We start from the raw sequence: 13,662 nt of genomic DNA, 5'->3' as shown, positions 1-13,662 counted from the left end.
ACAACAGAATATGCTTTCTTCTCGAGTGCACATGGAACATTCTCCAAGATAGATCACACACTGGGTCACAAAACAGCCCTTCATAAGTATGAAAGAATTGAGGTCATACCATGCACACTTTCAGACCACAATGCTTTAAACTTGAAATCAACCACAGGAACAAGTCTGGAAAACCTCCAAAAGCATGGAGGTTAAAGAACACCCTACTAAAGAATGAATGGGTCAACCAGGCAATTAGAGAAGAAATTTAAAAATATATGGAAACAAATGAAAATGAAAATACAACAATCCAAACACTTTGGGATGCAGCGAAGGCAGTCCTGAGAGGAAAATACATTGCAATCCAGGCCTATCTCAAGAAACAAGGAAATCCCAAATACAAAATCTAATAGCACACCTAAAGGAAATAGAAGCAGAACAGCAAAGACACCCCAAACCCAGCAGATAAAGAGAAATAATAAAGATCAGAGCAGAAATAAACAATATAGAATCTAAAAAACCTGTAGAGCAGATCAATGAAACCAAGAGTTGGTTTTTTGAAAAAATAAACAAAATTGATACACCTCTAGCCAGGCTTCTCAAAAAGAAAAGGGAGATGACCCAAATAGATAAAATCATGAATGAAAATGGAATTATTACAACCAATCCCTCAGAAATGCAAGCAATTATCAGGGAATACTATGAAAAATTATATGCCAACAAACTGGACAACCTAGAAAAAATGGACAAATTCCTACGCACCCACACACTTCAAAAACTCAAACAAGAAGAAATAGAAAACTTGAACAGACCCATAACCAGCAAAGAAATTGAATCAGTTATCAAAAATCTCCCAACAATAAGAGTCCAGGACCAGATGGCTTCCCTGGGGAATTCTACCAGACATTTAAAGCAGAGATAATACCTATCCTTCTCAAGCTATTCCAAGAAATAGAAAGGGAAGGAAAACTTCCAGACTCATTCTATGAAGCCAGCATTACTTTGATTCCTAAACCAGACAGAGACCCAGCAAAAAAAGAGAACTACAGGCCAATATCCCTGATGAATATGGATGCAAAAATTCTCAATAAGATACTAGCAAATCGAATTCAACGGCATATAAAAAGAAGTATTCACCATGATCAAGTGGGATTCATTCCTGGGATGCAGGGCTGGTTCAACATTCGCAAATCAATCAACGTGATACATCACATTAACAAAAAAAAAGAGAAGAACCATATGATCCTGTCAATCGATGCAGAAAAGGCCTTTGACAAAATCCAGCACCCTTTCTTAATAAAAACCCTTGAGAAAGTCGGGATAGAAGGAACATACTTAAACATCATAAAAGCCATTTATGAAAAGCCCACAGCTAGTATCATCCTCAATGGGGAAAAACTGAGAGCTTTCCCCCTGAGATCAGGAACACGACAGGGATGTCCACTCTCACCGCTGTTGTTTAACATAGTGTTGGAAGTGCTAGCATCAGCAATCAGACAACAAAAGGAAATCAAAGGCATCCAAATTGGCAAAGATGAAGTCAAGCTTTCACTTTTTGCAGATGACATGATATTATACATGGAAAACCCGATAGACTCCGCCAAAAGTCTGCTAGAATTGATACACGAATTCAGCAAAGTCGCAGGATACAAAATCAATGTACAGAAATCCGTTGCATTCCTATACACTAATGAAGCAACAGAAAGACAAATAAAGAAACTGATCCCATTCACAATTGCACCAAGAAGCATAAAATACCTAGGAATAAACCTAACCAAAGATGTAAAAGATCTGTATGCTGAAAACTATAGAAAGTTATGAAGCAAATTGAAGAAGATAAAAAGAAATGGAAAAACATTCCATGCTCATGGATTGGAAGAATAAATATTGTTAAAATGTCAATACTACCCAAAGCTATCTACACATTCAATGCAATCCCCATCAAAATTGCACCAGCATTCTTCTCGAAGCTAGAATAAACAATCCTAAAATTTGTATGGAACCACAAAAGGCCCCGAATAGCCAAAGTAATTTTGAGGAAGAAAACCAAAGCGGGAGGCATCACAATCCCAGACTTTAGCCTCTACTACCAAGCTGTCATCATCAAGACAGAATGGTATTGGCACAAAAACAGACACATAGACCAATGGAATAGAATAGAAACCCCAGAACTAGACCCACAAACGTATGGCCAACTCATCTTTGACAAAGCAAGAAAGAATATCCAATGGAAAAAAGACAGTTTCTTTAACAAATGGTGCTGGGAGAACTGGACAACAACATGCAGAAGAACAAAACTAGACCACTTTCTTACACCATTCACAAAAATAAACTCAAAATGGATAAAGGACCTGAATGTGAGACAGGAAACCATCAAACCCTAGAGGAGAAAGCAGGAAAAAACCTCTCTGACTTCAGCTGCAGCAATTTCTTACTTGACACATCCCCACAGGCAAGGGAATTAAAAGCAAAAAGGAACTATTGGGACCTCATGAAGATAGAAAGCGTCTGCACTGCAAAGGAACCAATCAACAAAACTAAAAGGCAACCAACAGAATGGGAAAAGATATTTGCAAATGACATATCAGACAAAGGGCTAGTATCCAAAATCTATAAAGAGCTCCAAACTCCATACCCAAAAAACAAATAACCCAGTGAAGAAATGGGCAGAAAACATGAATAAACACTTCTCTAAAGAAGACATCCGGATGGCCAACAGGCACATGCAAAGATGCTCAACGTCACTCCTCATCAGGGAAATACAAATCAAAACCACACTCAGATACCACCTCACGCCAGTCAGTGGCCGAAATGAACAAATCAGGAGACTATAGATGCTGGTGAGGATGTGGAGAAACAGGAAGCCTCTTGCACTATTGGTGGGAATGCAAACTGGTGCAGCCGCTCTGGAAAATGGTGTGGAGGTTCCTCAGAAAATTAAAAATAGATCTACCCTATGACTCAGCAATAGAACTGCTAGGAATTTACCCAAGGATATCCTTGGGTATGGATATGCTGATGCATAGGGGCACTTGTACCCCAATGTTTATAGCAGCACTTTCAACAATAGCCAAATTATGGAAAGAGCCTAAATGTCCATCAACTGATGAATGGATAAAGAAATTGTGTTTTATATACACAATGGAATACTACATGGCAATGAGAAAGAATGAAATATGGCCTTTTGTAGCAATGTGGATTGAACTGGAGAGTGTTATGTTAAGTGAAATAAGTCATACAGAGAAAGACAGATACCATATGTTTTCACTCTTATGTGGATCATGAGAAACTTAACAGAAGACCATGGGGAGGGGAAGGGAAAAAAAAAAGGTTAGAGAGGGAGGGAGCCAAAGAATAAGAGACTGTTAAAAACTGAGAACAAACTGAGGGTTGATGGGGGGTGGGAAGGAAGGGAGGGTGGGTGATGGGCATTGAGGAGGGCACCTGTTGGGATGAGCACTGCGTGTTGTATGGAAACCAATTTGACAATAAATTTCATATTAAAAAAAATAAATAAAAATAAATAAAAAATTAAAAAAAGAATCTAATTGGATAAAAATGATCAAACATGTATAAAGGTGTGTAAAATTATCAAATTAGATTTATACCTGGAATACAAGATGAGTTAGCATTAGCAAACCTAATAATGTAACTCACTGTATTAACAGATTAAAGAAGAAAGAACACACAATCATCTCAAAGTTCTTGAATGAGCATTGAATTATATTCAACAGCCCTTGTAATGAAAAACCATTAGCAAACTAGGAATAGAAGAGAGCTTCCTTAAACTGATCTCCAAAAATGATTATATGAAATATTATTCTCAGTGATGAAATGTAAGTATTCTTTAAGATCAAGAACAAGCAAAGATGCCCTCTCTCAACATGTCTATTCTTCATGTTGTCCTGGTAGTGCAATAAGTAAAAGAAATAAAAGTTATGAGGATTGGAAATCAATAAATAAGATTGTTTTTATTTGTAGTTGGTAAGCATATCTGCATAGAAAGTCCAAAAGATTTATACAAAATAAAAGTTAATAAGGAAGTTTATAAGTGGCAAAAAATAAAATTGATGTTCAAAAGTCAATTGTATTTCCATATGCCACTAACAAACTTAAAACACACCCTTAAACGATACTGTTGGCCCTAACAACAAAAAGTAAGGAACCCAGGAGGAAATCTAACAAAAGGTATATGGGGTATAATGTAGAGAGATCATTGAAAGATATCAAAGAAAGCCCAGATAAATAGAGAAAGAAGGAAGAAAAAAGCGACAGGAGGAACTCAATATCTTATCTCTCTTTTCCAATGGATTTCAGGGTTCAAGTCAGAATCACAGCTAGGTTCCTCACTGATCTTAACAAGCTGATTCTAAAATTTATTGTAAAGAGCAAAGGGCCAAGAATAGCTAAGACACTTTTAAAACAAATGAACAAGGTGAGTGGACTTTTCCTACCAGATATAAAAGCTTTTTTATGAAGCAAAAGTAATTAAGTCAGTGTAATTTGCCAAGATAGAAAAATGGATTAATGGAACAAAATTGAGATCCCAGAAACACACTCATATATCCATGGGTACTTGATATATGTCAGAGGTGTCTTTATGGGTAGCGAGGAAAAGATAGTCTACCCAATAAATGCTAATGCAATTGATTATCACATGTGGAAAAAATTAACGTGGCTTCCTACTTTACACTGTACCCAATTCCAGATAGATTAAGAACAAAAATGTAAAGGCAAAACTTTAAAACTTTTAGAAGTTCATTTTAACTTTAAGGGAAAAGGATTTCTTAAGGCACAAAGCACAAATTGTAAAGAAACGATTGATAGATTTGCTGCATTCAAATTTAGAGCTTCTTTTATCTAAAAGATCATAAAGAAAATGAATTGATAAGGCATAATCTGTGAGAAGTTACCTTGATAAAATATTTAAAGACCTTCTTAAAATTTTAAATAGAAATTTTAAAGAACTCCCAAACAGTAATAAGAAAAAGAAAAACAACCTAACAGAAAAATATGTCAAAATAGAAAAAACAAGAAAATACACTTTGAAACATAGTGAGATTCTAGTTAATACTCACTGAATTGGCAAAACTTGAAAGGCTTTGGCCAATATGTATTGTCAATGGGAACCTTTATACATCACACAAAAGAATATAAATTGGTACAATCACTTCATATAACAATTTGGCATTTTCTAGGAAAATCAAAGATACACATACTGAAAACCCAGCAATTTTACTCAGTATGTATACTAGAGAAACTTGTGTATTTTTATACTGGCAGATATGTTCATCAACGTTCATAATAGCATTATTCAAACATAAAATGTACTGAGATAAGACTTACATACAATAAAATGCTCTAATTGTAAGTGTATAGTTAGAGGTTTCACAAATGTTCACCCCAATGTAACTACCACCACAATCAAGATATAACACTTTCTAAAACCCCACAAAGGTCCCTCTTTCTCCTCTGCAGAAAAACCCTTCTCCCACGGTCAATATATTTTTCCATTTCCTAAGATTTCATATAAATGGAATAATAAACTATGTAATCATTTGTATCAGGCTTCTTTCCCTTGGCATAATGTATTTGAGTTTCATTGTGTACAAGTTGTTGTTTGGATCAGTATTTTCTTGCTTTTTGTTGCTGAATAGTATAGTCCATTATAAAGGTATGCCAGGAATTGCTTATATATTCACTAGTTGTTGGGCTTTTGGATTGTTTCCAGTTCATGGTTATTACAAATAAAAAAGCTGCCATGAAAATTCATGTATAGGTATTTTTATTTCTCTTGTGTAAATTTCTAGGAGTAGAATTATTGGGTCATATACAAAGTATATATTTAACATATAAAAGATGGAAATCTGTTTTCCAAAGTGGTTGCACTATTTTATGTTCCCACTGGCAATGTATGAGGGCTATAGTTCATAGCAGCATTATTCATAACAATAAAAATAGAAAGAACCCAAATGTTTACTGTCAGAAGAATAAACAATTTGTGGTATATTCATTCAAAACAATACTACAGACAATTAAATTAACTGTAGCTATATGCAGCGACATGACTAAAACATATTAAACAAAAAAGGTAAGTCATAGATGAATACATATAGTATATTCCATATATATATGTGTATACACACACACACACACAAACACATTTCCAAAATATGTTAAATGAAACACTGTTATTTAGGAATATGTACATCTTGGAAAGACTCTAAGATAAAGCAAAGGAGTGATAAACACAAAATTCATGATTGTGGTTAACCTCTTGGAAAGGAATATGTAGGGATGAGAAGGGATAGGGTGCTTCAAAGATATTGGTAATATTAATATACTTAATCTGCATGATAGATACATGGGTGTTTGTTTATTTTTATCATTCTTCAACTGACACAACACATTTTACATATGCTTATATATGATAAAGCTTTATCATAAAAATTAAAAAAGAAAATAAAGGTAGTTGATGTTTTTATAGCCTTACTCTTGGCTTTCTTAAAAAAAAAGTTTGACTTGGGCATTTGTCCTATAGTGTAATGTATTTTTAAGTTTATGTATTCATTTTGAGAGGGGGGAGACAGAGACAGAGACAGAGACAGAGACAGAGAGAGCAAGCATGAGTGGGGTAGGGGCAGAGAGAGAGGGAGAGAGAATTCCAAGCAGACTCTGTGCTGACACAGCGCAGAGCCTGATGCAGGGTTTGGACCCATGAACTGTGAGATCACGACCTGAACTGAAGTCAGGAGCCAGAGGCTCAACTAACTGAGCCACCCAGGTGCCCCTGTAATGTTTTTTCCTAATTCTACTTAATATTCTATATACTTATGCTGAGAGATTGCAGTCATAGTACTGGAGTAATTCTGGAATGCATTTCTATCTCTGGGAGTGAGAATTTAGATGTCTGACTGCCAGCAATATTAATGGCAGTAGTTAAATTCATATATCCTTGTTTATGGAGATGAGAAAATAGGCCACCTGATAACAAAAATGATTGAGTACAATTTAATATTTCTTAAAATTATACCAGGGAAGGATATATCCTCTATTTATTTCCTTTCCAATTGAATTATTTAAAACTAAGGTTTAAAAACCATCATAATTACCTCATAGTCATATATAAAGGATATAGCATTAATTCTCGAAAGCCTAGCTGGTCACTTATTGGATAAGATGATTGTAATATTGACAGAAAAAATTTCCCTATCTAGATTGTATCATAGGAACACAAATTCAAGAAATGGAAAATTTTGTGAGATGAAAAATGCCAGTAAGTAAAATGGAAACATGGCAAGAGATGTTTTTGTGTCTTTTAATAGTATAAAAAAACTATAGGTTATAGTGTTCCATCAGATTGTACATTTCTTTCTCCTTCCTGGGACATTATTACTGAAGAAAATAGTTTTAAAAATTAGTTACAATTCAATCATAACATTGTTTATAAATATATTAACAAATATGTTAACAAAATTGTGGATTTGAGTAAAATATCATCTCCCCCCCCAAAAAAAACCCTTTATAGCAATGCAAGTATGAAATGTGTTTATAGCTAGAAATCACATGTGAATCATTATAGAAACAATTTCAAATGTAGAGGACTGAAAACAAGCCTCTAATTTTATTAAATAATAAAAATATAGCCATCAGTAATGAGACACGTATGGAATTATTATTAAAATACAAATTCCACAAATAAAAAATTCTTTAATACCAATCGATAGCCTGGTTTTCTTTTAATATTGAGCCAAGATGTATGACTAGTAGTAATCACTGTAAGAATTGAAGTAATTCTTTCATCATACTCCACATTATTTGAAAAACTAAAACATTTATTTTGCCCTATGTGATTATATGAGAAATGGTAAAGAAAGTCACATGAAGGGACAATTGAGTTATTTTTTCCTACTAGCAAATGACTGTCACACTAGGAATACCTGAGAGAGAGAGGTTACCTATTCCTTACATGATCATTACTGCTAAATAGGGATTCTCAGTTTTTATATAGTGAGTTTTAATCACTTATGCGAATTATTTCACAGATAATTCTACCTTAAATGAAAGTTGAATTTTTAATTTTCACTTTGGAATATAGGTTTGAATTTTAAATAATATACATCTGTACAAATTTCAAAAGTGTTTTCATATGTACTATACCACTTGATGCTACTATAACCTGATGAGGTTAGCAGGATCTAGAGGTCTTATCTCTATTTTGCTGATAACAAAACAAGACTTACAGAGATTAAGTAAATTGTCCAAGTATCTTGCCTAATGACAGATATAGCTCTAGAGTCCTTGTCTTATTTTGAATACAATGTTCTTTCTTTTATACCATCGTTTCCATATCTAATGTTTGTCTTCAGGCAAAAATAAAAATTAGGATGTCACTCTGTTAAATGTCACCTTTGGAGGTTCAGATAGGTTGAATAATGGCTACCCAAAGATATCACGTGCTAATGCCTGGAACTTGTGTTACCTCATAAGGAAAAAAGGTCTCTACAGATATGGTTAACTTCAGGATCTTGAGATGGGGAGATTATCCTGTATTACCCAGGTGGAACCTAAATTCAATCACAATTGTCCAATATAACATGCTTATAAGAGAGGCAGAGGGAGATGACACAGACAGAAGAGTAGAAGACAGGACAGAGGAGAAAGCAATGTGACCAGAAACACGGAGATTGGAGTGATGTGGCCAGAAGCTAAGGAATGCCAATGGCCACCAAAAATTGGAAGAGGGTGGCCAGAAGAGGGTGGCCAGAAACAGATTCTTCCTCAGAGCCTTCAAAGGGACAGTGGTCCTGCAGACACCCAGATTTCAGACCAATAAAATGGATGTTTGAACTTCTGGTTTCTAGAGTTGCAAGAGAATAATTTCTCTTGTTTTAAACTACCAACGTTGTAGTAATTTGTTACAGCAGCCCTTAGAAACTAATACAGACTTACTGTTCAAGATTTTCATTCCCTGTTCAATTCTGTGCAATTGACTTAAACCTCTATTTTGGGACAGATGGATTTGGAGGAACCCAAGGTTTGTTCATTAAAACTTTCCCAGAAGAGAGACGGTTAAATGTTAAGGTTTCCAAGAATGTCTCAATTTCTCTTCCCTGAAAATTAATAGGGAATGTTGACAAATTTTTAAAGGAAATATTTAAATGAAATAGATGTTGTTAATTCATGTAAAAACATTCTTGTCACTGACAAGCTGAAATATACTGTATCTGCCTAAGAAAAACCAGGCACTTGTTATGTATTTACTTGAATGACAAAAACTCAGAATTTCATAGTAAACACATTTTTTTTTCCTTTATAGGAAATATATTGGAGCTATCATGTCTGGAAGTGTGTTTACAACCTAATTTCAACTATTCACTCCCCTCTTTAAATTTTTCTTTTGTGACTTTTCTGAAACCAATAAGAGAAACTCAGACTATTATGGGAATCTTTCTAAATCACTCCAACTTTCAAAACTTCACCAGAATTTGCCAAGGCATCACGAATGAATTTAAAATGTGCTCCTCATGTTTGGCTTGTGAGTCCACAAAACTCATGGATTTTATTTCTCAGGAACAAACATCAAAAGGTAAAAGTGAAGAGAAAGTGATAATAAAATTTGTCAAGGATAAACCACCTTATTCTGCTAAAAAAGTAATAAACCATTCCATTTTAAATCCAATGGTATTGGAACAATCAGCAGTGTGGCTCTTGATGAGTGGCTTGCAGGGCTTTGGGACATTACTCGTTCTTGGTTTACTTTACCAAACCAAAATATCTATTCTTAAAATACATCAAAGTGCCACCATAATTTATGTAATTTGATGGTTAAAAGATTATTTAGCATGCTTTCTTCAAAGGTCTTGAAGTTTTAAAAATTAAAAAAATGTCTAAGTAAACCTATAGGTTCTCACAGTAGAATCGAACTTTGATTCCTTAAGGAGTCATTGAGTCCTTGATACATTTGTACCTAGTCCTACCTAACATTTATCCACTGAATATGAATTGTCTTTTCACTTGTCTAACTATCCAGTGAGCCTCCTGATGCTGGAGACTTTGTCTTTGTTCACTATATTTCTAGATCTTAGCAGAATGCCTAACACTAGATGCTTAATAAATATTTGTTTAAAGAATGAAAAAATAAAAGAATAACTGTATTATGTGTAATGTTTAACTGAATCTCACATCTATTTTGAGAATGAATATATATTATTTAATTAAATCAAATCAACTTGTATCATTGAGAAATTAAATAATTCACTTGTAGTCATAAAATACACTAGTGGCCTCAGGCCCAAGCATCAGATTTATTATTTATACCTATTCAGTGAGATTGCTGCCGGTATCTCTCCATATTGGCATTTTTTCTATTCTTTCAGAATGGGAATGCGATTTCTTGGTATTGACTTTAGATGAAGTATAAAAGAGGTATCTTTTTCTGGGTTCTCATTCAAGTAGTGCTGCAACTATTGCAGGATTCTAGGTCAAATTCACCAGAAAGCAAGTTGGGAAAATACCTTTATGGTGATAGAGAACTAAGAAGTGTTTTAAGGGTTGGTCACTCATAGATGCTACTTCTCTGCCTCCTTGAAATGTCAAACAGTGCATTGATAAATTATTCCAGTTGCTATGGTTGTGTAACATTTTACCTCAAAACTCAGTGGTTTAGAACAACAGCAATCAATTTATTATTTTTCTTTCTTTCTTTCCTTGCATTATTTCTTTTCTTTCCCTTTCTTTCTTCACCACCACCCCCCCCCCCATTCCTCTTCTTCTCCTCCTTCTCCTCCTCCTTCTTCTCCTTCTTCTCTGGCTGACCAGGGATTCAAAATGGGCATAACTAGGCATTTCTCGCTTGGAACATTATAATCTGTCCCACAAATCATCAGGGAAATGTTTGTATTTTCCTTGAGATGCCCCAATTCTATTTCAACCCAAATGTCACCTGGTTTTCACAATCTTAAAATATGTAAGCACTTTAATCATTATTTTTAGTGCAGGGAGCTTCTCATTTCTACTTTCTAGAGGAAGTAAGGTATTTAGTTTTGAGTAGTGTGTGCTTTCTTACCACGTATTACTATGTTGCAAATAACATTTTCCTAATCTCTTCCTAGTTCTTACCATGAAAGGATCAACGGAAGTGAAGGCAAATGACTTTCATTCACCTTGTCGACATTTTAACTTCACTGTAGCTCCTATAGTTGACCACTTGGAAGAACATAACATTACATGTAATCTTAAAACCCGCACCAGAACGTCAGCAATTGTGGAAGAAGATCCAAAGGAGGAAAAGTCTATGAACCATACTTGTAGGATTATGGAATACCTGAATAATTGTACACACATTTCTCTGCACCTAGAAAAGGATGTCAAAAGTATGTATTTAAGGAAGTTAGAGGGAAAGAGAATTGGACACAAACTTAAATAAAGGCTAACACATTAACTTCACTAAAAGTTAAATAGTTGAATTTTGTTGATGAAATAGTATGACTGGAAAGAATGTTAGCCCTTTTATCTGTTTATTTTTGCTTTTCATGGGGTCTAGCAGTACCCAGAGGCTGAGGAGGCATCTGTGGGTTGTGATTTGAGGGGCACTAGAAAGACCTCAGAGTAACTTTGGACATGCCTATCTATTAGCTGTGCTTGATGTAACACCACCACACCTAGGTATTAAAGGGTGAAATTAATTTTTAAAGGTAAACATTCATGTACATTGTGATGGCCTGTGAAAACCTTATTTTGAATTGACTTAACATGTTTTCTCCTAAAGTTGAGAATGAGGACTGGATAAAATTGGATTTTTCATGCAAAGCATGGAGATAAGCAGGGTGCAGGTTAGGTACTCTGGGTCACTGGATGGCTCTGAGGGAAAGGTAGGAGTCCAAAAGATAAAACTTACACATATCTTACTTCCCTTTTAAGCTTATTAGCTTCCTAGGTACCCTATTCTGAATTGCCAGAATTGATCCTTTCTGCTAAGCAGTGTGCCCCACTTCACCCATAAAACCTACTTTTGAGAACATTTTATGATATAACCATTTAATAAGTGCCTACTGTATGCCAAGCAATGTGCTAACATTAGGGACACAAAAATAGATGAATGTAAAGTGGTCAAGCAAGTAAATTCAGTGTGACAGGTACTATGGTAGAGTAAGTTGCTGTGCTTTTTGATATTTCAGATATATGGAAGCCTTTCATATTGCCTTAGAATGCTTTAAAAGCTTTAATTTTTCAGATATAATTATTTAGAAAATATTATATATATCTTAAAGCAAACACAACTATATAATACATATGCATTTTTAAAGTAAAATATGAGGCTTCAAAGGAATTTCTCTTGTGACTTAGTCTGCAGGGCCCTACAGCCTCTGCAGTTAGTGGGTATTTCAAGATGTGGGTATAGGGTAAGAGAGAAGATCTGAACAGAGGGGGTCAGTTCCCTTGGGTTCAGGAGTGAGATTGGAAGGTAGGCCTTCATCATAACAATGATGAAATCTGAAAGATAAAGAGGTTTGCATTATAAATATTAAAAACTTATATTTCTTTCAATGTATCCATCTAATTGCTTTTTATGTTTTCTAAAACATAAAGGAAAAATAAGCACTTCCATAAGTATGATTTTAAGACAATTTTTTGTGTTAATGAAAAAAATCGATAAATGCTAGTCAAAGTGAAATCATAGTTGACAACTTTTTTGTGTCCATAACTCAGCAAGATAACAGCGGTATACAAGTATGTAGTATTGTATTCTGGAAAAAGTATATCCATTTGTCATGCATAGAAGATTTAAAATGCATTCATATTTTACTCTGCTGTGCAGAGACTGATTTGATCTCCCTTAAAAGCCCTATCTACAAGGGGGTGAAACTAAATTTAGTCCAATCTGGTAAATTTGTCTCTTCAGACTTTTTTCAGATTCCTCTCTGTTCCCCCTTGATCCTTTCCAAGATGACTGCAGGGATGGGGGTAGGTGGGCAGCATGGGATGTGGGGAGACACATTCTTCTGCATTTGCACTGGAGCTTTGGTGGGTGTACAGGCAGGTTTGGCCCCAACTGTGGACATTCTGCTATTGTTATATAAAGTTGGTGAATGCGTGGTTCTTTTTTCATAGCTCGATTGGTGCCCAGTGACACATTGGCCATTGGGCCCAACGTGGCTCTTGCTGGCACTGTAAGTCTTCCATTCCGGTTACCTGCATACTTTTACTTTGCTGAGCAAGGACTGCAAGTTTGCAGCTGAAGGGCTTGGGATGATTTGGGGGGTGGGGGCAGTTGCTGAGGGCTGTTGTTCCAGTCAACTTTTATCTTTTCTCCATTCAGTCTCTTCTCTAAATAAGTGTTGGATGACAATATAATGTACATCTGCCCATGGGGGTGGCCCCTGTGAAAGGGGTACCCATATCATGAACCTGAACCCCACAAGGGCAAACATCCAAGGGTATAAACAAGTTATATATCCTGCTACCTTGAGTAAGTACTGTGTTTTGTGTGCAAAGAGGAGGGTCCACAGGGTGGCTTGGGAAGTCAGTAGACAGCTATGTCTTGGACATGATGAGGTCACCTTCTGCTATGTCACCGATTCACAGGTCGGTTGGCCAGTGTCTTTATGGCAGCAAAGGAGATGGTGCTAAACTGTTGCTGGCTGGGGACTATCCTTCCCATGAGCCTCATTGTCATTTGAA

The 13,662-nt window shown here is 35.4% G+C and overlaps 1 protein-coding gene across 6 annotated transcripts in view; it reads left to right on the top strand.

Moving 5' to 3' along the window:
* Positions 1–13,662, top strand: part of TMEM156 (transmembrane protein 156) — a 52,511-nt gene that overhangs the window by 17,244 nt on the left and 21,605 nt on the right. For all 6 annotated transcript variants that reach the window (XM_047092368.1, XM_047092370.1, XM_047092367.1 and 3 more), the window contains exons 2-3: positions 9,299–9,568; positions 11,094–11,354. In XM_047092368.1, coding sequence (XP_046948324.1) covers positions 9,299–9,568; positions 11,094–11,354 — 531 coding nt within the window. The remainder of the gene's footprint in view (positions 1–9,298; positions 9,569–11,093; positions 11,355–13,662) is intronic.

The sequence above is a fragment of the Lynx rufus genome, unplaced genomic scaffold (genome assembly GCF_022079265.1).
Source record: "Lynx rufus isolate CCGP_SWC_20201006 ecotype Redwood Valley unplaced genomic scaffold, mLynRuf1.p SCAF_3, whole genome shotgun sequence".
In the NCBI taxonomy this organism is placed as follows: Eukaryota; Metazoa; Chordata; class Mammalia; order Carnivora; family Felidae; genus Lynx; species Lynx rufus.
This window is presented reverse-complemented; position numbering and strand designations above follow the sequence as displayed.